A 22,186-nucleotide genomic window follows, 5' to 3' on the forward strand; every position below is an offset into this window, starting at 1 on the left:
CTAGTTCTTCTTTAGTTCTGGATTTGTCCTGGTTTAGTCCAGGTCTAGTCCTCGTGTGGTCTCATATATTCTCTTGTATATTCTCCACAGAGAGACCAGTGAAGACGCAGACAGTCTGGGAGATGCCAGCTCTCAGCCCGACACTGTGTCCATCGCCTCCAGAACCTCTCAGAACACGGCCGACAGCGACAAGGTCAGACTCTGTGACTCGTCTGAATCAATATTTCATTTTTTTAATGAAATGTTTTTGTGGACGATCTGGAGCCATGTTTTAGGCATATGCGCTTTAAATGTGCACTATGTAACTTTTCAGGTCAAGGGTTTGCCACCTTCTCGTTTCTATGGACATGTCATTACTTTGCATAGAATGTTCCAGAACATTTAATGCTACAGGCACAACAATAACATCTCCATGGAGACAAGAAAAGTTACAAAGCACACCTTTAAATTACAAATATTACTAATGGTGAGTACCAGGGTGGAAGTTAGTAGTAATATTTTGTGTTAATTGTAGTAGGCTCTATAAGTTACTACTAAAGTATTACGATAAGTAATTAATTATTAGTATGAGCCTGTTTACTGCAGTAGTTTGTACTATTTGTTTTTGTATTGATGTAGTTTTTGGGTACAGTAGGGTTGGAGGAGTATTTGTATTCTGTAGCATTTGTGTCGCAGGCGTCGGGGCAGTTTGCTGCAGTAATTAATAGTAGTAGTGTTTGCATTCTTGTTGTATTTTAGTAGTAGTATTTGTAGTACTTTGCAGTTTGACACAGAGGCTGTTACTTGTGTGTCTTTCAGTACTGCAGTAGTAGTAGTAGTAGTAGTAGTAGTAGTAGTAGTAGTAGTATTTGTAGTACGTGACAGTTCGAGGCAGGGGCTGTTAGTTGAGCATGTCTTTTTGAATACTGCAGTGGTAGTATTTACAGTACTTTGAGGCGGGGTCTGTCACTGGAGGTTGTGTTTCTGATTACTGCAGTAGTTTGTAGCAGTAGTAATCATATTTGCAGTACTTTGAGGCGGGGTCTGTCACTGGAGGTTGTGTTTCTGATTACTGCAGTAGTTTGTAGCAGTAGTAATCATATTTGCAGTACTTTGAGGCGGGGGCTGTCAGTGGAGGGTGTGTCTGGGTTAAGCTGCATTACATCAGCTCAGTCTGGAGCAGCACATGTCAAACAGGGACTTTCCTTGCCTCTATAAACTTATACACACTTCAGTCTACTCAGCCTTTAACAGGTAAAACACTATTTATTCATTATTTCAGTTTAACTTATGTAAATGTGTATTATGTTTATATTTGAATTATTCTGGTCAACTAAACTCAAGAACTCAAGAAAATCCGCCAAGGTTATATATATATTTAAGGTTTAGGATATATATATATATATATATATATATATATATATATATATATATATATATATATATATATATATATATATATATATATATATATATATATATATATATATATATATATATATATATATATATATATATATATATATATAAATCCTAAAGCTGACTCTTGTGACTCTTGAAATTTAAGCCATGTTATGATCTTTTTACCTGCTCACACATGTTTGAGTAACACTTTATTATTAGTCTGTCTACATCTCTAAAGCTCAAAATGCTCTATTCCACCTTGTGATGTCATGTTGTGATGTAGTGGTAGTTTTGAAGTTAACAGCTCCTTTTACCTTTTGTTCAGTAGAGATTGGCAATTTCGGGGCTGAAATCATCTACATGATTCTAGTGCAGGTGTATGGAGTTGAAAAACACAGTGGAGCACTTCCTGTATTATATGACAGGTGCCTGGTTTAGACCTGGTTTAGCACTAGAATACTCCTGTTATAGACCTGTTTTAGACCTCGAATAGTCCTGTTATAGACCTGGTTCAGACATTGAATAGTCCTGTTATAGACCTGTTTTAGACCTCGAATAGTCCTGTTATAGACCTGTTTTAGACCTCGAATAGTCCTGTTATAGACCTGGTTTAGACCTCGAATAGTCCTGTTATAGACCTGTTATAGACCTGTTTTAGACCTCGATTAGTCCTGTTATAGACCTGTTTTAGACCTCGAATGGTCCTGTTATAGACCTGGTTTAAACCTTGAATAGTCCTGTTATAGACCTGGTTTAGACCTTGAATAGTCCTGTTATAGACCTGGTTAGTTCTGTTATAGAACTGTTTCTGGTGGTACTTGATTTGAAGAGTTTGGGAGAATCCAGCCCAGTGTGAACACAGCTGGTTCACATTTAAAGGGACACTCCCTCTGTCCCTGTGGAGCTCTGTCTGTCAAACTATTTTACACAGACACAGTTCTGCTGCACTTTATTACAAATATTTGTACAGTCTGAAATCATCTGTCAGAGATGGTATTTCATGTATTTGTTTAGGAGAATTTTGATTATTTTGTGTGAAACTAATAGGAATACATTTGGAGAGTTTAATGCCACTTCAGATTTATTTCTCAGAGCAGGTGGTAGTATTTATATTTGTGTACTTGTATCAGGTGGTAGTACTTATACTTGTGTACTTGTGACAGGTGGTAGACCTAATACAAGTACATAAGTATAAGTACTACCACCTGATACTTATACTTGTGTACTTGTATTGCAGTTATCAGGGGGGCTCAGAGCAGGTGATAGTACTTATGCTTGTGTACTTGTATTGCAGTTATTGGGGGCTCACAGCAGGTGGTAGTACATCTGGACTTTACCATGTTGGGGACACTCAGTGTGTAGTATTTGTATCAGGTGGTAGTACTCATACATGTGCACTTGTATTGCAGTTATCAGAAGGGTCAGAGCAGGTGGTAATACTCATACTTGTGTACTTGTATTGCAGGTATCGGGGAGCTTGGAGCCGGTGGTAATACTTATACTCATGTACTTGTATTGCAGTTATCAGGGGGCTCAGAGCAGGTGGTAGTACTTCTGGATTTTACCACAACTCTCACGGGGGAGCTCAGTGTGAAGTGTGGCCAGACGGTGGAGCTGTTAGAGCGGTCGGCAGAGAGACCGGGCTGGTGCCTGATCCGGACCACAGACCAACAAACCCCACAGGTGCTTTTACTAATAATACATACTACAACTACTACTACTGCAACAACAACAACTACTACTACTACTACTACTACTCTACTACTGATACACTATAAATAATCCCAATACTACTGCTATTACTACTACTACAACAACATAAACTGTTACTACTCAAAGTGCAATAGTAATATGTGATCCTGTTGTTTTCAGGAGGGTCTGGTGCCCATGAGCGCCCTCTGCCTGTCACACTCCCACAGTGCACCCGACATGGAGGGCCTGGTTCCACCCTCCACCGCCTCCACCTCCTCCACCTCTCCCCCGGGTAGCACAGCACCCTCTACAGCCAACGCAGGGTCACACACGGGGAGCACAGCACCCTCTCCAGGTGCGCCAAACACCTGCAACAGTAATGGGTCAACTGCTTTGGCCATGCACAGTGCCGGGAATTCAACCAGCAACTCCAGAGGTGAGAGATGAAACTTAGGACTGTTTCAAACTATTATTTATGTGCATTCAAAAATGTGGAAGAATGGATTTATTATCATTTATTATAATGTATTGTGAGTTATGTTTTAAATCAGACGTATTCTGCAAAATCGACGTTTAAGAGCTGTATCTGTAGTAATTTGTGCATGCTCTTTATCACTTATTTTCAAGACACCATATTGCTGATCAACCTGTTTTCACCTCCATTCTTACATGCCCACTGTGACATATTTACTTCGTTCTCCAATTTTATTTTCTTAATCTGCCATTTACAAAATGAAGAAATCTGCTGCTCGCTAGTAATATGCAGCTATCCATAGGCGAGGTTGACAGCAGCGCATTGTTGTCATGATGTTTACGACGACATCGGCTCCCACTGGGCACTGTAGTTTTCTAATGCGTATTACATTTTTTAGGTCAATACTGCGATTTAAAATGTCCAAATTGTACTAGGATGAACAGGTGTCATAAACTATAACCAGGCCACACATAAGCACAATATGATTTCATTAAACTGTATATTATCTACAGTCACAACTAACCTGTAGGTGAGGAATAGACTTATTTTCATTTATTATAATGTTTTGTGATTTATGTTTATGACATATTCTGTAATACTAACCTTTAAGAGGTTTGTTATAATTGCTGTATTTAGAATGATTCATGCATGTTGATCTGCATTCCAGATGCCATTGCTCCAAAAATTCCCATTTTCCGCGACCCCCCCATACACGCTCACTGCTCTGTACTTATTTTGTTCTCAGATTTAAATTTTTTATTAATCGGGGATACATTCGGCAGTGCTGTATACCATAAATAAATGGAATAAATCACGCATACAAGTTCTATATGTACGAATACAACTTGTACTTATGGAACTTGCATCATGTACCAGGCTTAGTGCACTTCACCTCGTAAATGTGACTTCAGCCAACAGGTTTAAAACATAGACTGTATAGGAGAAGTGGACTAAGGGAGTGTGACATCACTCACAGTGTTTGGCTCCAAAAGAAACTCATTGAGGTTAGCAGTTACAGAGCAAATTCGGAGCAGAGTTCCAAATTTGGAATTTTGACCATGAGTATCATAGCAGCCAAAAGGGCCAATCCAGAGCGATGGTGTTGAAGATAACGCCCCTTTCTGCCCACACCTCTGGTTTAGCAGTAATGCTGTCAATCAAACCTGCTGAGCAACCTCAGGGAAAGGAGGCGCCTGATTCGTCTGTTATTAATGTTCATATCTTGATTTATGGACTCAATATCGAAATAAAAATACCAGGATCATGTACAGCAGGTTAATACAAACAAAATGACGGGCCTAACAGCAGCAGTTACAGAGAGAGGGGTGATGTTTTTGGGGTGCGGAAGCGCACCCATACTTGCTTCCTGTTTGGAACGTGGCAGCTATCAGGTTAGCTTTGTCCATATATACAGCCTACGGTTTAAATCTGAGCAGGAGCAGCCTCGAGTTTGCCCTGGTGAAGGCTGAAGGGTTTTAGATCAATATTGCAATTTAAAATGTCCAAAATATACATAATAAATTAAAGCCAGATTTTGAGGGACCGAATGAGGTCTTATATCTTCCACAACACACTTACATTTTTAGATTGTTTTGATTTTTTGTAACTGTCCCTGTTATAATTTGTGTAGATAATGGCTTATCATAAATGTTTTGACAGCCATTCTTGTCCAGTCTGTTTATGTCTACTTATCGCATTTTTGTGAATATAAATGTTTAGTTTTTGGAGGAAGCCATGTTGAACTTTTTAAATGGACCACCTGGGTCAAACAGGAAGTGACATCACACACCAGACACAGGAAGTGCACAGGGTTAGGGGCACTTTTAGATCTGATCATTATCAATATTGTTAAGACCAGTGATTTTATAATTAAGGCTGTAATAATGATCAAACTTTGGAAGAAGATGCTGGGTATATTTTGTATTAAATGTACAATATGTAACTTTCTGGAGGTGGCACATCATGGAAATAGAAAGTTAAAACTATACTTTGGAACATTTTCTATGAAGATAGATGAGTTTTATGAGTAAAGATACATGTGTTTCTCAGTTTTTCAGCGCAATAAACAACCAAATGAAAAAACATGCTTTTATTTTACCCATTTTTAATGTGTTAGGCTTTAAAGGGCCCATATTATTCTACTTTTTTATCTATGTTTTAATGTTTCATAATCACAAACTGACCTGGAGTTGTGTTTTGTTTCATTCACACATGTTTAACACACAAACCCGGCATATTCTATATTTGAGTTCTTCTCTCAAACAGAAAACACTCTGTTCCACCAAGCTCAAACCGCATCACTAGAGGAGCCTCAAGAGGAGACTGTCTGATTCCATTCAGAAAGATAGCATTTGGTCAATCAGCCTATTTTGTTAGAGCTTCTAAAGGGTGGAACAGCATCCCTACAACTATCAGGGAGAGCTCCACATACAACTCTTTTAAGTCTCAATTTAAACGTTGGCTTTTAACAAATCAGACCTGTCAACACCAAACTCCTGCTGCAGCCATCTAGTGTTTGTCCCTTTGCATGTGCGCCTCTATAATTCTGCTTCAACAAATCTTTTATTGGCCCTTTGTTTATTTTCTTGTGCTTTTTTAACATAACCTTTTACTGTTATTAATTGCATGCTGTTTTTAATAACCTGTCTGTTTTAATTATTTCGTTTGTCTTCGCTATGATTCACTTCGCTTGTCTTTGCTATGATTCGCTGCTCAAGACTTAATGCTTTTCTACCTTTTTACCACACCTGTAAATGCACATTTATTTTTATTTTATTCTCTGTGTCCTCTGTAAATTATTTAAATTTGCAAGGAGCCATCTGTACATCATGGCAACGGACAACAGATGAAAAGTAGCCTCTTGGCTAATTCTGGCATGTTAAACAGTTACGGTACTGTTGGTCAACATGCACTGTCCGCTATAAATAAATAAATAAATAAATAAAATGATGTCATCATGTGGTAATACAGGAAATGCTCCACTGTGATTTTAAACTCCATACACGTTCACTAGCATCACTTGGATAATCTCAGGCCTGGAAATGCAGATCTCTACTGAACAAAAGGTAAAAGGAGCTGTTTACTTGAAAACTACTACTTGATGACATCACAAGGTGGAGCAGAGCATTTTGAGCTTTGGAGATGTGCAGATTAATAATGCAGGGTTCCTCAAACATCTGTGACTGAAACAAAACATAACTCCAGGTCTGTTTTCGATAAGTGTAATATAATACGTAATATCCTTTAAATAGCATTTGATTTGAAGACAGTAGTTTGTTGTTTCAAAAGTCTTCTCTGTGTTCATAAATTTATTATTAAAAACAGTGATTGATCACTATGGCAGTGAAAAAATCTCTGGAAAATTTGAATTCTTGTATTGTATTTTGTGGTAGAATTGTATTAACTATTGTTTAAAAGCTGTTTTCCAAACTGGAGGTTTTATGGCAGCTGTAAGCTATTTCCTGGTTTAGGTTGAGAGTGAGATTCCTGCCTGTGGAGAGACTGAGCTCCTTCAGGCTAAATGTCATCAGTCCAGAACAGGATCTGTCTGTTTAAACGACAACACGCTGACTCCTCTTCCTGTGTCTCTGTGCATTATTTAGTCCCACTTCCTGCTTCCTCCTCTACTCTATGTTATAGATCTGGTGTAGACCTGGTTAGTGTTGTTATTATACTAAAATTTCAAACAAAATTTTGATACTCAGGAATAGTCTTGATACCGATTCCAATACCACAATGATAATCTATACATCTATAAAATTAAAAAAAAATGCTTTCTTTAGACGATAAAATGTGATTTTCTACATTAGATGGTAGTACTTTCTTTTATATTCCCATGTGGCTTTATATCTGTGTAATCCCTCAGTCAACCAGGTAGGTTCATAGTGGTCCGTGGGTGTATACTTGTCTAGGTGTCTTATACTTGTTCTGACACAGCTCAAGATCGTTCTAAATCTATTCAGGAAAGTTTCATTTCTGTTCTGTCAATGGGACTTTTTTAGTATCAATACCTGCTCAGTGTCTAGTTTCAGTACTAGTTTTAGTATCGATTGGTGTGCAATGTGGAAGTCAGCTTTAGATCAATATTGTGATTTAAAATGTCCAAATGATAACATAATGATCCACAGGTGTCATAGATTATACCTATGGAGCACACACAAGCACAGTATGTCTGGTTTAAACTAGGTAGGTTTATTCACAATTAATGCATAGCCTCCCATTCATGAATTTTGTACATCTCTGTGGTTCCTACTAGGACTAGGACCTTTGTAGATTACATTTCTATATAGAAAAATGTATACTTCTATAATAGTACTTTTAGTTGTTTTTTGGAGTACTTTCTGTGTCTTTTTCATACTAAAGCTGAGTAGGGTTATTAACAGGTCACGCATATGTTTCCATTAATTATTTTCTACTCCTCTACTCCATGGGGGGTCTCCTTAAAAGGACTTCCTGTGTAAGCCCCTCCTCCTCGGGTGACCTCACTCTCTCACTCTGTCACTGTCTCCTGCATAATCTCTGATCTCGAGCTCTTCAGTTTTGGTTTGTTTTGGGTTTGCCGGATTGGCGTAGTGTTGCTTCTCTGTCTATGCTGTCAGGATGCACAGGGACAGGGGCAAAGGCGAATGCTGGGATCCCTCGGTGGTTCGGGCTTGGGTTTTTAAACAGAGAGCTGAAGGTAAAGGTGAGTTTGAGACCAACCGAAGGAACTGGTTAATGAACAACGATTTCAACCAGAAGAATCTAGGGCAAAATGCTTTCACAGTATCTTGGCACTTAGATTTTGGATTTCATTTGAAAAAACAAGACTGAATAAGAGGGTGTGTCCAAACTTTCGACTGCTCGTGTATGTATTTGGGTATATATATGTTTTATTTTAACTTGTTCAGTCGTTTTTAATCGCTATGGCAACGATCCGTACATCTGAAAACCATGGATATGTAACCATGTGTAACCATGTGCTCAATTCATAATTTGGAGTATATAATCAACGGGGTATTTATATATTCAGCATTTTCATTTAATCAAATTTTTGGGTCGATAAATTTTGTGTGTGACCTTTAGACCCAATTTGTACATTTAAAGCTATAGTATATAATTTTATGCATGTGGCACTTCACTTTTATCATTCCATGGACATAGTTCAAGTTAAAAATATACTTCGGAACATTCTCCATGGAGACAGATACGTTTCATGTCATGCTGTGCAATATTATAGCCAAAGGAACAACATTTCCATGGAAACAAGCAGGAGAAGGCACTACTTGAGGCCAAATAAGAGTCAGGTTTGTGGAGATGCAAGCTCTCTCACAATAAGGACACAATTCCTAATTTTTGTTGTTCTAGGTTTTTCTATGCAAAAAACATGCTTGCATGTCTATTTTTTGGGTAAAAAGTTACATACTATGGCTGTGTTTTTTCTCTCCTCAGACTCAGTGTTCAGCTCTGATGGATCTGGACTCTCTCAGACCAGTCCTCACAGTGAGTACAAACTTATTTCATTCAGGTGTCCTAGTTTTTCCCAGGTATTTTCATTTAAATGAACTTTATAAGCCTGATCTCACCTGTTTTTCTCCTTCAGCTCCGACGTCTCCCACAGTGTATGGAGTGAGCAGTCCAACGGGGGGCGCTGTGGGCTCTCCAGGTCCCAAACGCAGTGGATCTGGCACTGGCAACACACTCAAGGCAAGACTGTTTCTTCTGTAACAGTAAAATTAAATTTCAAAAAAATCAGGATTCAGAAAAGTTCACAATTTCAACGTGTCCAGGAGAATTCACATCTGAGAGTGAAATCTGAACTTTATACTAATGCAAGAATACATGTTTGTAGAAGTCCAAACTACAGGGTTAGCAGCTTAATACCCCATGGAGACACAGGGAGGGCATCTGACACACAGGGACATTTCAGTTTGTAGAGGTCTATAAATAAACTGCAGACTTTGTGAATTAACAACTGACCATTTGTTTTCATTAGCGCTGGTTGACGAGTCCAGTTCGGAGGCTGAGTCAAGGCAAAGCTGATGGACAGAAAAAACCTCCAATCAGGATGAGGAGACGGGACAACAGAGCTGAGACCACGCCTCTCAACGCAAATTCACAAGCAGTAAGACGTTTTGGACATACATTATTTTGAACCATAAATATATAAATGAGACTAGATTTAATTAAGCTATTTGCAGAAGGCTCGTAAGGAAGACTCGGTGCAGAGCGGAGGAGAGGAGGAGCCTGAAGAGGAGAGCTCCACCCCTCTGCCCCCTCCCATGCAGATCATCAAGGACCCCAACAACCCAGAGGTACCAGAGAGATCTGGAGTCAAACCCACAACATCAGGATAACCATTCTGCCACAGTAACACAGGGAGGACATGCACAGTCCACTCAGAGAGATCAGGAGTCTAACCCACAACCTCTTTCCCACAGGCTTTAGATTCAGACCAAGGCTCCAACGAATCGGACACGGAGCAGAGAAACAAAGCGCTCAGAGGGAGGATGTAAGATTTTCACAATAAAAGCATGATTAAAATGCCTCAGCGTTTCTAATCTGACGTCTGTGCTGTTTCAGGTTTGTGGTGAACGAAATGGTACAATCAGAAAAGGACTACGTGAAAGACCTGGCTGTTATTGTAGAGGTGAGAGAGGAGCTGTACCTGATTTTTACCATTTTAAAAACATGAAAAACAGAACTAGTTAATTTTGCTCCAAAGTCATTCCTCACTTACCTTATGCATTCAGAACATCCTAATTATTCACAGCGACAGGTTTATAAGTGCTTTCCACAACTTCCAGAAGCCATCAATGTAAAGCTAGCAAGCTAACCGCACACCTCCTGATTCCCAGACAATAAAATGGTTATAATGGTTTATAATTAGATGCAGACAGTACACAGTGTCTTATTTTGACCTCAAGAACTGCTTATACAATATATCTGTACTGGGAGAAAACACATTTTGCTCAAATACATGGGAAAAGATTAGGCACAGAACCAGCATCAAATAAGCAGTATTTTAATGATGGATATTTTGTTTTCAGGGTTTCATGTCTCGTCTGGAGGTTCGAGGGATTCCTGAGGACATGAGGGGCAAAGACAAGATTGTGTTTGGCAACATCCAGCAGATCTATGACTGGCACAGAGAGTAAGGGCTTTTTTTTTTTTTTTTTTTTTTTACACTTTTAGCTTTATTATAATGTAATATTCTCAGAAATGTTTAATCATAGGAAGTCATCTAAAAATAATAATGCATCAGATTTATATAGTGCTTTACAGTGCATTATTCATTCACTCTGCACCAGACTGACAAAAGTGAGGTTGCCAATCTGCGCCATCGACCCCTCTAACACCAACACTCACACACACATCATATTCATACTAGGCAATCTGTTTGAAGTGTCTTGCCTAAGGACACACTGACAGGTTGCACTAGAGCCACTGTTACACATGTACTGCCCCCTTTCAATTAAATTAATCTCTAATCTAACTCTAACTCTAATCTAATTTAATCTCCGGATGAGATTCAGACCTGGGCATTGACAAAGTGGTATTGTCGCCTGTTGTCACCTGTTGTCAATAGCTGAATGGTGATGGCATCCACACGGGTTATTCAGAGGAACTCAACTAAGCCTTTTTGTTTTTATTGTGCTAAAGTTTCTTCCTGGTGGAGCTAGAGAGATGTGTCCAGAACCATGACCTCCTCGCTGACCTCTTCATCAGACATGTGAGCCCCACTGAACTCATATAGAGAGCTTTATTTTCATCCTTGGTTTAGTCCTGGTTCAGTCTTGTTTTAGTTCTGGTTTCGTCTTGGTTTAGTCCTGGTTTAGTCCTGGTTTAGTCCTGGTTTAGTCCTGGTTTAGTCCTGGTTTAGTCATGTTTCACTCCTCGTTTAGTTCTGGTTTAGTTCTGGTTTAGTCCTGGTTTAGTACTGGTTTAGTCCTGTTTCACTCCTCGTTTAGTCCTGGTTTAGTTCTGGTTTAGTCTTGGTTTAGTCCTGGTTTAAACCTGCCCTAGTCCCTGGTTTAGTATGTGTTTATCTTGGTTTAGAGTATTGGTTGAACCCTAGTTTGGTTCTGGTTTAGCCCTGGTATAGTCCTGTTCCTGACTTGGTGCTTTTATTTTGAAGGAGCGGCGGTTGCATATGTACATTGTTTACTGCCAGAATAAACCCAGGTCAGAGTTCATCGTCATCGAATACGAGAAATTTTTCGAGGTTAGACAGAAATTGTGCTTTTTATTGAAATGTGGTCAAATCAATTAACTAATTGTTTTTAAAAATGTTGTGTATGTAGGAGATCCAACATGAGATCAGCTGCCGAATGTCCATAAGTGACTATCTGATCAAACCCATACAGAGGATCACCAAGTACCAACTCCTGCTCAAGGTAACTACAGTTTAAATTATCATTTCAACTTTTTGAGAAATTGATAAGAAATTTTGCATTTTATTTTGCAGTTAATAGTACTTGGCTAGTCCATATTACTAACTAGTGTTGACTGGATAGAACAGACTTGATACCAATTCTGATACAATGATGAGAAAAACTATATTTTGGACAATAAAATGTGATTTTCAACATTAAATCACACTACCGTACTTTCTTTTATATTCCGATGTGTCCTTATATCTGTATAATCCCTCCTTCATCCACGTAGGTTCCATAGTGGTCTATGGGTTTATACTAGTCTTTGTGGTCTTATACTTGTTCCAATACAGCTCAAGATCATTCTAAAGATGGTCAGGAAATGTTCATCTAGTTTTATACTAGCTTTAGTATCGACTAGCATCTGATTTTCGTAACTTTTGACAACCCTATTACTAACTCACTACTGTTTATGTGTCTGATGCTTTAGGATTTTCTGAAATACACATCTAAAGCAGGCCTGGACTGTGAAGAGGTGGAGGTAAATGTTGAGCATTCTGATGTGGCTGTGGGAGCTGTGACCTCACCTGTCCCCATGTCAGAAGTGTAGTATTTATAATGGGATTGGTTTGTGTGTATTTGTTACAGAAAGCCTACGAACTGATGTCCCTAGTGCCCAAACGCTGTAATGACATGATGAACCTCGGGCGGCTGCAGGGATACGAGGTAAAGATTATGCTTATGATTTTGTTGTTTCATTGGCTGTTTTCATTCATGATAAACTCAAAATGAATACAAACTAGAGCAGACTTGTTTATAAGGGTTAGGATTAATTCTGTCTAATGGTCAGCGATCAGCTCGGGTGTTTTTAATGGAGAGGGGATCAATATGAGCGTTTATGGTCCTGTGTTTGATTTTATACAAAACAGGTGAGACTAACTACCTGAAAAACTGTTGGCAAATGCTAGACTTGTTTAGCAACACAAATCAGCTCATCTGTTGTAGTTCCAGCTAAGTCAGTTATTTATGGTCAGAATGTGTTAAAAGGTTAAAAGGTTAGACTCTCTGTTTTATGAGCATAATGTCTCTGTACATTGTCCTTTCAAATAAAGACTAACAAAACAAAGCTCAGATTAAAGGCAATCTTGAGTAAAATAGAGCTTTAGACAGAGAGGTGCCTCCAGTTAGCATCACACCCCCAGGGAATGTTGATGACTTCAGCTGCAAATTATCAATACATGTTGGTGTGGTATATGTCTCCTCTTTCCTCTTAGCATGTTCATATATTTGTCATTCATCATTTAGATTTGTGATTTTAATAATAGGATTCTGTTCAAAGTTCACAATTGAAGCACAACCTGAAGAACTAACAAAAAGACTGAAATTTGAAGTGACAAACTAATACAAGAATCACATTTCAAAACATGTTTGTATGGATCAAAACTACAGTATTAGCAGCTTTTATGCAGAATAAGACCTTATAGCAGGGGTCACCAACCCTGTGCCCGCGGGCGCCATGTCGCCCCCAAGCCCCACATGAGTCGCCCGCAGAGCGGTTCTACAAATAGCACAACTCACTAATGAGCTGCATCTAAAATTTAATTTTATTCTGTTGCTATTTTTTTTTATCACTCTTGTGTTTATATAGATTTAAGAATGAAAATATCTTAAACATATGTTCATTATACGTGAAGTTTAGATAAGTTAAGGTGAACTTTGATGTACTCACTTCAAAGGTCAGTATTGTGCGCGTGACAAAACCAGTGCTCCGCTCGCGAGCGCTGTGAGGATGCGCTGAATGCAGTTTCTTACTCCAAAACATGGTAGAAAATAAAGATATCACTTTCACAACGATTTAAGACTGTAAAAGAAACCTGCGCGTATCTCATCTGCGGAGCGACTGTGGTGACGGCAAAGCGGCACAATGTGGAGGGACACTTCACTACGTCTCACAAAGCTCCACACTAACGATCCACGGGGACGCGCACTCCCCACAGAGGCGCACACTATGGGCAGAACAAGACCAGAGCTAAACACAGCTTTGGGTAAACAACAGGCTTTTTTCACGACACCGGTGAAAAGGTCACACAACGCAACCGAGATGTATTTAAAAATATGTAAGCTTTTTTTTTTTTTTACATTACATAATTGATAACTTTTTGAAACATGGTGCAATGTATATTATTTATGTTTTGTTAAAAAGGTTTGTCAATGGATAGTGAAAATGGGATACTTTTCCTATGAGATGTAGTGATGTAAGTGTCATCTGGAAATTTAACAATTACTAAGATTAGTAAAGTTAAAGTGCTGAATACTGATATCCGTTTCCCTCCTTGCTCATTGTTGATAATTATTTTGAGAAATGCCCCCCCCCCCTCCCTCCTCCTCGCCTGGCCTCTCCTCGCCTTTTTCTTGTTTTGTCTGATTTTTCCTGTTGTTTGATTTTCCTGTTTGTTTTTGTGTGTAGGCAGCACGGTGGCTGAGTGGCAACACTCATATTCACTCACATGAATATGATGCCTCACAGCAAGAAGGTTTGGTTCGATCCCCGGGTCGCCCAGGCCTTTCTGTGTGGAGTTTTGCATGTTTCTCCACATGTCTGGATGGGTTTTCTCCGGGTACTCCAGTTTCCCCCATCAACCAAAACATGAACGCCCTTCAAGACAACTGTTGTTGTGATTTTAGGCGTTACAAAAATAAAATTTATTAATTAAATGAAATTGAATTGAGAAATCATTAATGTGATCAGTGTCTTGCAACGTGATCAGTGTGTTTACATAGATGATTATCATTTATCATTATTAATAATGTATAACTAAAGGCAAACTGAGAAAATTTGTTATTTCAGAAGAACGTCTCAAACTGGTAGCCCTTCGTATGACTCAGTGCCCATAAAGTAGCTCTCAGGTTAAAAAAGGTTGGTGACCCCTGCCTTATAGAGACACAGGGAGGGTGTCTGACACAGGGACATTTCAGAATATGTTTCTACAGATCTAAACTACAGGGTTAGCAGTTTTATGCAGAATAATACAGGAGATTTTGTTGTTTATGTGTTGTTGTATCCTGTGTCCAGGGAAAGCTGACGTCTCACGGGAAACTCCTACAGCAGGAGACGTTCTGTGTTTGGGAGCAGGACGGAGGCGTTTTGTCCCGGAGCAAAGAACGAAGAGTTTTTCTGTTCGAGCAAATCATTATCTTCAGTGAACTGCTGAGGAAAGGCTCACAGAACCCTGGCTACCAGTACAAGAACAGTATCAAGGTATAAACTATGAGCTACAGTACAAGAACAGTGTCGGGTACAAGCTTCCATACAATAAGGTTTAGGGGTAGTGCACCTTCCCCTAAACCTTAACATTAAGGATACTGGTGTGTTAAGTAAGATGGAAGAGGACCTATGTAAGTTCAGATTTAGTCCTGGTGGTGATTATTATTAAATTATCATGGAATATGCAGAATTTGTAGGAGTTCATTTCTAAAAGGTTGACTTCACTGACAGTACCTAAATAGTTCAAATATAGATTTAGTAGCACCAGTAGTAGTAGCAGTAGTAATATTAGTAGCAGTAATAGTAATGGTGGTATTAGTTATAATAACAATCTGTCTTTCCTCAGGTGAGTTACATGTTGGTGCAGGACCAGGTGGAGGGCTACAGTAGTAGCAGTGGTAGTAGTAGCAGTAGTAGTAGTAGTAATATTAGTAGCAGTAATAGTAATGGTGGTATTAGTTATAATAACAATCTGTCTCTCCTCAGGTGAGTTACCTGTCGATGCAGGACCAGGTGGAGGGAGACCCCTCTAAGTTCGTTCTCTGGTCTCGGGGGTCAGCCGAGCGCTTCACTCTTCAAGCCTCCAATGCTGCCATCAAACAGACCTGGGTGGAGACTATCTCCGCCCTGCTGGACGCACAAAACAACTTCCTCTCAGGTCAGACTCCTGAAAATACAGCCAGTACACAAATGCAGTGTTTCGTTACTTTAGTCCAGGTTTAGACCTGGTTTAGTCCTGATTTTTGCAGCACTCTGGTCTCCATTGGTCCTACTTTGGTCCTTCTTTCTTTCTGCAGCGCTGCAGTCTCCCATCGAGTACCAAAGGAAGGAGGGGGGCATTTCTGTGACCCGCCCCCTGTCGTCAGGGCGACCACCATCAGCCCCGCCCACTCCAAATGGCCACGCCCCCCAGCCACCACCCGACGGTGACGCAGATGACACAGTGAGTCTCGAAATTACCTTTGACCTTTAACGTGCTGTTTATTTGTGTGTCTCAGACTGATATTTTTTTATCTAATCATAAAGATTGTAACTGTGCACACTGTAGTGATTTATCTACTGAAAAAATGTACAGACCATGATTATATAATGAGCCAAGCGAAGACCATGTAAATCTATGCCATATTCAGCATATAGACTAGATATAGAAAGGAACACAGAGTTCCAAACAGGAAGTGAGCATGGGAAAAAATTCAGCTCTGGCTCCAATCCACATTCTACTGAAAAACCATGGCCCCTCTCTCTGTAACTGCTACTGTCAGGCTCATCGTTTTGGTGTGAAAATGTTTGTATTAACCTGCTCTACATGATCCTGGTGTTTTTAATTTGTTATTTTGTCCCTACATCAAGATATGAATATTAATACCTTACAAATCCGGTGCCTGCTTTCACCGAGGTTGCTCCCGCTAGCATTACCAACAGGCTCATTGACTGCTTTGCTGCTAAGTTCCCGCCCCCTGTGAATTCACCGGTGCGAATGTGTACCTTCAAAACCCTCGCTCCTGATTGGCTCCCTGGTTTTGCGCGCAGATTTCTAAATATCTAGAAACATATGGTCCCTGGTTGCAGATTAGCCACTATAACTCCTAGCCTCAATGAGATTCATTTGGAGCCGAATGCTGTGGGTGATGCCACACTCCCTTATTCCACTTTTATTTTACAGGCTGTGATTCAGCACTTATCGGCTCAAAAGTCATGGATATGGTTTTTGAGTAGTGTTGTCACGATACAAAAATTTCAAACTCCATTTCAATACTACGGAATAGAGCTGATACTCAATACGATTCTGATACCACAATAACAATAAGAATACTCCTTATTTAGTCAATAGCATGTGATTTCTATTCAGGTTCATTTTTGTCCTGTGAATGGGAAATTAGTATCGATACCTGCTCAAATGAGTATCTAGTTTTAGTATTGATCACTCTCTAATTTTCATTTCATTTGACAACCCTATTTTTGAGAAGTGTTGTGTTTTTTGTTTTGTCTCACCTCCTTCTCTATGCTCAGGAGCTGGTTCTAGTGACACAGGACTTTGTGGCTGTCCGAGAGGATGAGATCTCTGTGTTTCGAGGAGAGAAAGTTCAGATTTTAGCTTCAAACCAGCAGGGCCAGAGCCTGGTTTACCGACCGGCCAACAGCGACTCTCCAGCAGCAGAGGGCTGGGTGCCGCGGAGCGTGCTCAGAACACACTGACCCCTGACCCCATAACTACAGGAAAACAAACACACAAATAAACAGAGGACCAATGACAGGGCAAGGGCTGTTTACATCCCACACGCAGCCAGTGAGGACGGAGAGGGATTAAGCATTGAATACGAGGATCATGTATTAGAGCCTTATGGAGAAGTTTATCAAGGTAATTTTACATTTAGTTTATTGCCTTTAGAATTGGGGCTGATGTTTGCTCCTGGTTTAGTCCTGGTTTAGTCTCTGGTTCAGTCTGGGTTTAGTCCTGCTTTAGTTGAGTTGAGTCCTAGATTCAATGTGGGTTTAGTCCTGGTTCAGTCCCAGGTTCAGTCTGGGTTTTGTCCTGGTTTAGTCTGGTTCAGTCCTGGTTCATTCCAGGTTTAATCCTGGTTCAGTTCTGATTTAGTCCTGATTCAGTTCCAGGCTAAGTCCTGGTTTAGTTATTTTACATTTTATGTATTGACTTTTGATTGAAGCAGGGTCTTTTCTAGCTTTGTGAGAGCCCTGTGAAAGAGTCTGGGTCTGGGTAAAAACTGGATTAAATGTTATAGGATAGTCCGGCTAATCTCTTGTAAAAAAAAAAAAAAATACAAAGCTTGAATTCATAATGGGAGTAACCAATACCAGAGACAATAATAATTATAATGCACTTAGGAGAAAATCATGAAAAATGTCAGAAAATAGGCACTTATTAACTTATCAAAACAATTATTAAGAAAAAAGCACTTTTTAAATTGTATTGATCCCTCCCTAAAATAACAGAAAATATAACAACAAACAAATGACAAAGTCATTTATTTAACATTTTTTATCATAAGGCTCTAATCTCTCGTATGTTATGTTATCCCGGTCCTTTGTCCTCATTGACAAAGCAGGTGCTCTCACTCTGACCCCGCCCCTTTCTCTGGATCATCCAATCAGATGCCGTCACCTGTTTACAGCCGGGCCAATCGCAAATGCCGACTGAGGCACAAACTCTGATACCATTGGTCGCATTTTGGAAGGCTTGTTGTGGAAGAAGTTTTAAAAAATTTAATTCCTCTTTGTGGACTTCATGGACTGGGGAATATGCCTAGCCACAAGCGACAAAAGAGGAGTAAAGTCTCGCCTGATTGGTCGCAAATTTGAATATGGTTTTAATGGAAGTCAATGGTTATGATTAGAATCTGATCATGTATAAATTATTGATTGGTCATATGTAACATGTATAATAGCCTTAATAAATTATCTGATGTACTGGATAAAGTAACTACAGAATTTGGTGAAATTAACCAAAAATGGCAGCTAGTTTCATAGCCAGAGATTTGTCAAAAACACATTGCGAGAGACAATTCCAGTTTGAAAAGCACAAAAAAGCACGTTCCTTGACTTAAACAACAAATAGATTCTATCCTTTGGCTTCTATTAAAATTATAGTAGTCTAGTTAACCAATCAGGCACCCGACTTATCTAAATCCACCCAGCAACAAATGACAGTTGTAAAGAAGAGGAAGCCCGCCGTCCAATCAGAACTCTGCGTGTGAATAGTGTGAATAAGGGACAAAATGGCCGCCATACAGTGCGACTCTGATATGAATAATAATAGTTTGTTTTTCACCTGACTAGCAGCAGATGTGTCATTTCTGTGTTGTGTGAGAGAGGCGTGTGTGTGTTCTCGTGTCTTAAGTGTGTGTTTTTCACAGACAGGTGCAGAGCGGTCACTTCGTAGGTGGTGGAATCGTGTTTTTAGAGATTTTATAAAGAATCGTTTATTTACGAGGAAAACAAGAGACCAGAGATGTTGCCGCCATTTTGAAAGTTTACCGGTCACATTTTACTCGGAAATGTGACTTTTTTGTCTGAAATACTGGTCATAATCTCACCTTGACTGCCATGATTTGTGTTGTTTTTTGCTTTTAAAATTATTTATCACATAATTCATTGTGTCTTATGTTTTATTTATTTTAGTTTTAGTTTTTTTTTAAATTTTACTTTTTTATTATTATTTTTTTTATAATTATATATATATATATATATATATATATATATATATATATATATATATATATATATATATATATATATATATATATATATATATATATATATATATTTATGCCTGTCTTTTTTTTTGAGAGATCTGTATTCTGTATTTTCGTATTAAATAATTTAGTTATGTACAAAACTCATTCATAAAATGGCTGCAACCACAACACTTTGTAACTCTGGGTAAATATCTTGTTTTATAAAAAATATAGTTGGAAAATACATAGTTTAATTTAAAAGCATCACTATTTATAAGGTAAACTTTACTTTCTCCTGTAAATAGACCAAAACATATCCACTGAACTACAGCTAAAACAAAGACATGACAAAAACTACAAACTCCGCCTACTGTGACCTACTTCCTGTCTGCTGGTCTCCACTCCCTGTGTCTCTCTAAAAACGGTCCAGAGAAATAAATGTTTTTCAAATGTAGCTTACAGTTGGTTTTGTAACTTATGGTTTCAATATTCATAACTATAGTGGTACCATTTTATCGTTTATAATTGTTTGAATTGATTTGACAGTTTGGTCTTTACTTGAAGCCTCTGGAGGACTTGGTTTAGCTATGCATTTACACTCTGTCTTAATATGGATTTCTATTTCATTTAGTCCTTGTTTAGTCTTGGTTTTAGACATGGTTTAGTCCTCGTTTTAGACCTGGTTTAGTCCTAGTTTAGTCCTGGTTTGGGTTCACTCCTGAATCAGTCTTGGTTTGGCCCTTGTTTTAGATTTGGTTTAGTTCTTCTTTCAGAACTTGTTTAGTCCTTTTTTCAGACCTGGCTTAGTCCTGGTTTAGTCTTGATTTTAGACCTGGTTTAGTCCTGGTTTTAAACCTGGTTTAGTCCTGTTTTAGACTTGGTTTAGTGCTGGTCTTAATGCATCATAATAACTTGTATTGTTGTACCTCAGTTGTTTCTCAGCCTGGTTTATTTCTTTGGGCCGTTTCTGTTTGTTCACTGTTTAACTCTGGTGCCATTCTCAAACACCCTGGTCCTTAATAAACTACATCTACACAATACTCAACACAGAACTGCAGGGTTCCTATGCAACAAGGACATAACACAAAGAATTAAACTTCAGCCATATCTCTGTCAAAACTGATCATCCCATACGCTTCAGAAAATTACACAAATCAATATAAACTATTTTTGGAGCTTGCAGTGACTGCCTGCTCTGGCTCTGGAAGTACATTTTCCAGTCATTTTTCCCACAGACTTAAAAAATTCAAAGAGTCCAAAGGCATTGCCAAAGCTAACCAGAAAATTGCTAACTAATATCCATAATGCAGTTGTTTTAAGTCCAAAAGGCACATTTAAAACACAAGAAACAGCTAAATGTTTTAATAACTTAGCAGTTTGTAAAGTTTCAGAAACAGATTTTAAATAAAGTGATAGGCATTGTGGTCATTAGTTACCACAGAGTGGATTAGCCTTAGGCTTTCAAACTTTTATTTATTAGTTATATATTGTTTTGGAAGTCTATGGGGAAAATGAATGAGAAATTTTCTTCACTATTGTTTATGGTCATTGTTGAGCTCCTTTGATAACTGACTGTGCATATATTTGGTTACAGTTGCACTATGTAACTTTTCCATCACCTGCTTGTCTTTATGGAGATGTTATGACTTTGCTTAGAATGTTTCTCAGTATGTCATCTATTTAGTTATAGATGTTTTTGTAGCTGAAGAAGACATTAAAAACATGCATTCAGCTACGCAATGGTTTGATTAGTTTTTCGCCCCTATACCCAGGTGTGAGGAGGCTCACCTCTCCACAGATGTGACCTGTAATTCGGCCTGGTGGTGTTACTAGCTTCTCTCCATGGATGTAGATCTTTAATACTATGCTGTGGAACTTTACAGGCAAAGCAATAACCCTCTGTGCTCACTGATCTGCATGGAGACAAGCAGGTAGCAGACCATTTACTGGAAAAGTTACAGTTAAGAGAGAATTGAAGGGAGAATTGTGTAGGGACCCTGTATTTCTTGTGACAAACTAACTCAGTATTTTATGGAAGATGTTTTGTTTCATCAGATTTAGAATTTTAAATGCCATTAAAGTTCTCACTTACAATATTTTAACTTTGAAAATGTACACTTAAAGCAGACCTAATGTGCTTGCGTCTGCACTATAGTTATAATCTATGAATCACAGTGAATCATTATGTTCCAAATTGATCTAAAACGACTTAATAACCAGCGTAAATGTCATCACAACAAATTGTCGCTGTCGTCCCCTCCTATGGATAGCTGCACATCACATTAGCGGGCAGCAGATTTTTTTTATTTGTAACAAAATGACTATGTGATGCTGCTGAATCCTATGAGTATCACAGATTAAGAAAATAAAATTGGAGAACAAATAAGTATGTCAGAGACGGTGTGTACTGGTAGTGGTGAAAACTGTGGTAGATCGGAGCAACGACGTCTTGACTACAAGAGAATATCTCGACTCCAAATACAACTTCAGAGGGCCAATGAGAAGGGACGGTTGATATAGCAGAATAGGTCTACTTGAAAATTTCATCAAGTGACATTCAGAATAAAAACAATTCAAACAAGTGATGAATTCAACTGCATTTACAATTCAAACTGTGATGTATCAAACGATATTCCATAGTATTATCTCTAAATGGTGCATTCTAAAAGCAGTCTGTCCGACATGGGTCACACACGTTACAGCTGAACTAAACGGTCTAAAGTGGAGTGTTATTCAATAGAAGCTCATGATTCTAAAGATTTAGTTTGGTGAACGAGGCTGCGTGCCGTACTGTGTGGTTGTATTAACGCATGACCTGGATTGT

At 38.8% G+C, this 22,186-nt stretch overlaps 1 protein-coding gene across 1 annotated transcript in view; it reads left to right on the top strand.

The window, feature by feature from the left end:
- The window catches only part of LOC117381867 (kalirin-like), a 51,404-nt gene extending 33,028 nt beyond the window's left edge, over positions 1-18,376 (top strand). The window contains exons 39-58 of the mRNA XM_055226732.1: positions 91-193; positions 2,905-3,066; positions 3,256-3,481; positions 8,981-9,031; positions 9,132-9,235; positions 9,525-9,653; positions 9,730-9,843; positions 9,970-10,040; positions 10,112-10,178; positions 10,579-10,682; positions 11,192-11,261; positions 11,667-11,753; positions 11,833-11,925; positions 12,395-12,445; positions 12,553-12,630; positions 14,978-15,163; positions 15,656-15,827; positions 15,967-16,112; positions 17,180-17,528; positions 18,235-18,376. Of these exons, the coding sequence (XP_055082707.1) occupies positions 91-193; positions 2,905-3,066; positions 3,256-3,481; positions 8,981-9,031; positions 9,132-9,235; positions 9,525-9,653; positions 9,730-9,843; positions 9,970-10,040; positions 10,112-10,178; positions 10,579-10,682; positions 11,192-11,261; positions 11,667-11,753; positions 11,833-11,925; positions 12,395-12,445; positions 12,553-12,630; positions 14,978-15,163; positions 15,656-15,827; positions 15,967-16,112; positions 17,180-17,365 (2,200 nt within the window). The 3' untranslated portion in view covers positions 17,366-17,528; positions 18,235-18,376. The remainder of the gene's footprint in view (positions 1-90; positions 194-2,904; positions 3,067-3,255; positions 3,482-8,980; positions 9,032-9,131; positions 9,236-9,524; positions 9,654-9,729; positions 9,844-9,969; positions 10,041-10,111; positions 10,179-10,578; positions 10,683-11,191; positions 11,262-11,666; positions 11,754-11,832; positions 11,926-12,394; positions 12,446-12,552; positions 12,631-14,977; positions 15,164-15,655; positions 15,828-15,966; positions 16,113-17,179; positions 17,529-18,234) is intronic.
- The last annotated feature ends 3,810 nt before the right edge of the window (positions 18,377-22,186 follow it).

This window comes from Periophthalmus magnuspinnatus, chromosome 2 (assembly GCF_009829125.3).
Source record: "Periophthalmus magnuspinnatus isolate fPerMag1 chromosome 2, fPerMag1.2.pri, whole genome shotgun sequence".
NCBI lineage: Eukaryota > Metazoa > Chordata > Actinopteri > Gobiiformes > Gobiidae > Periophthalmus > Periophthalmus magnuspinnatus.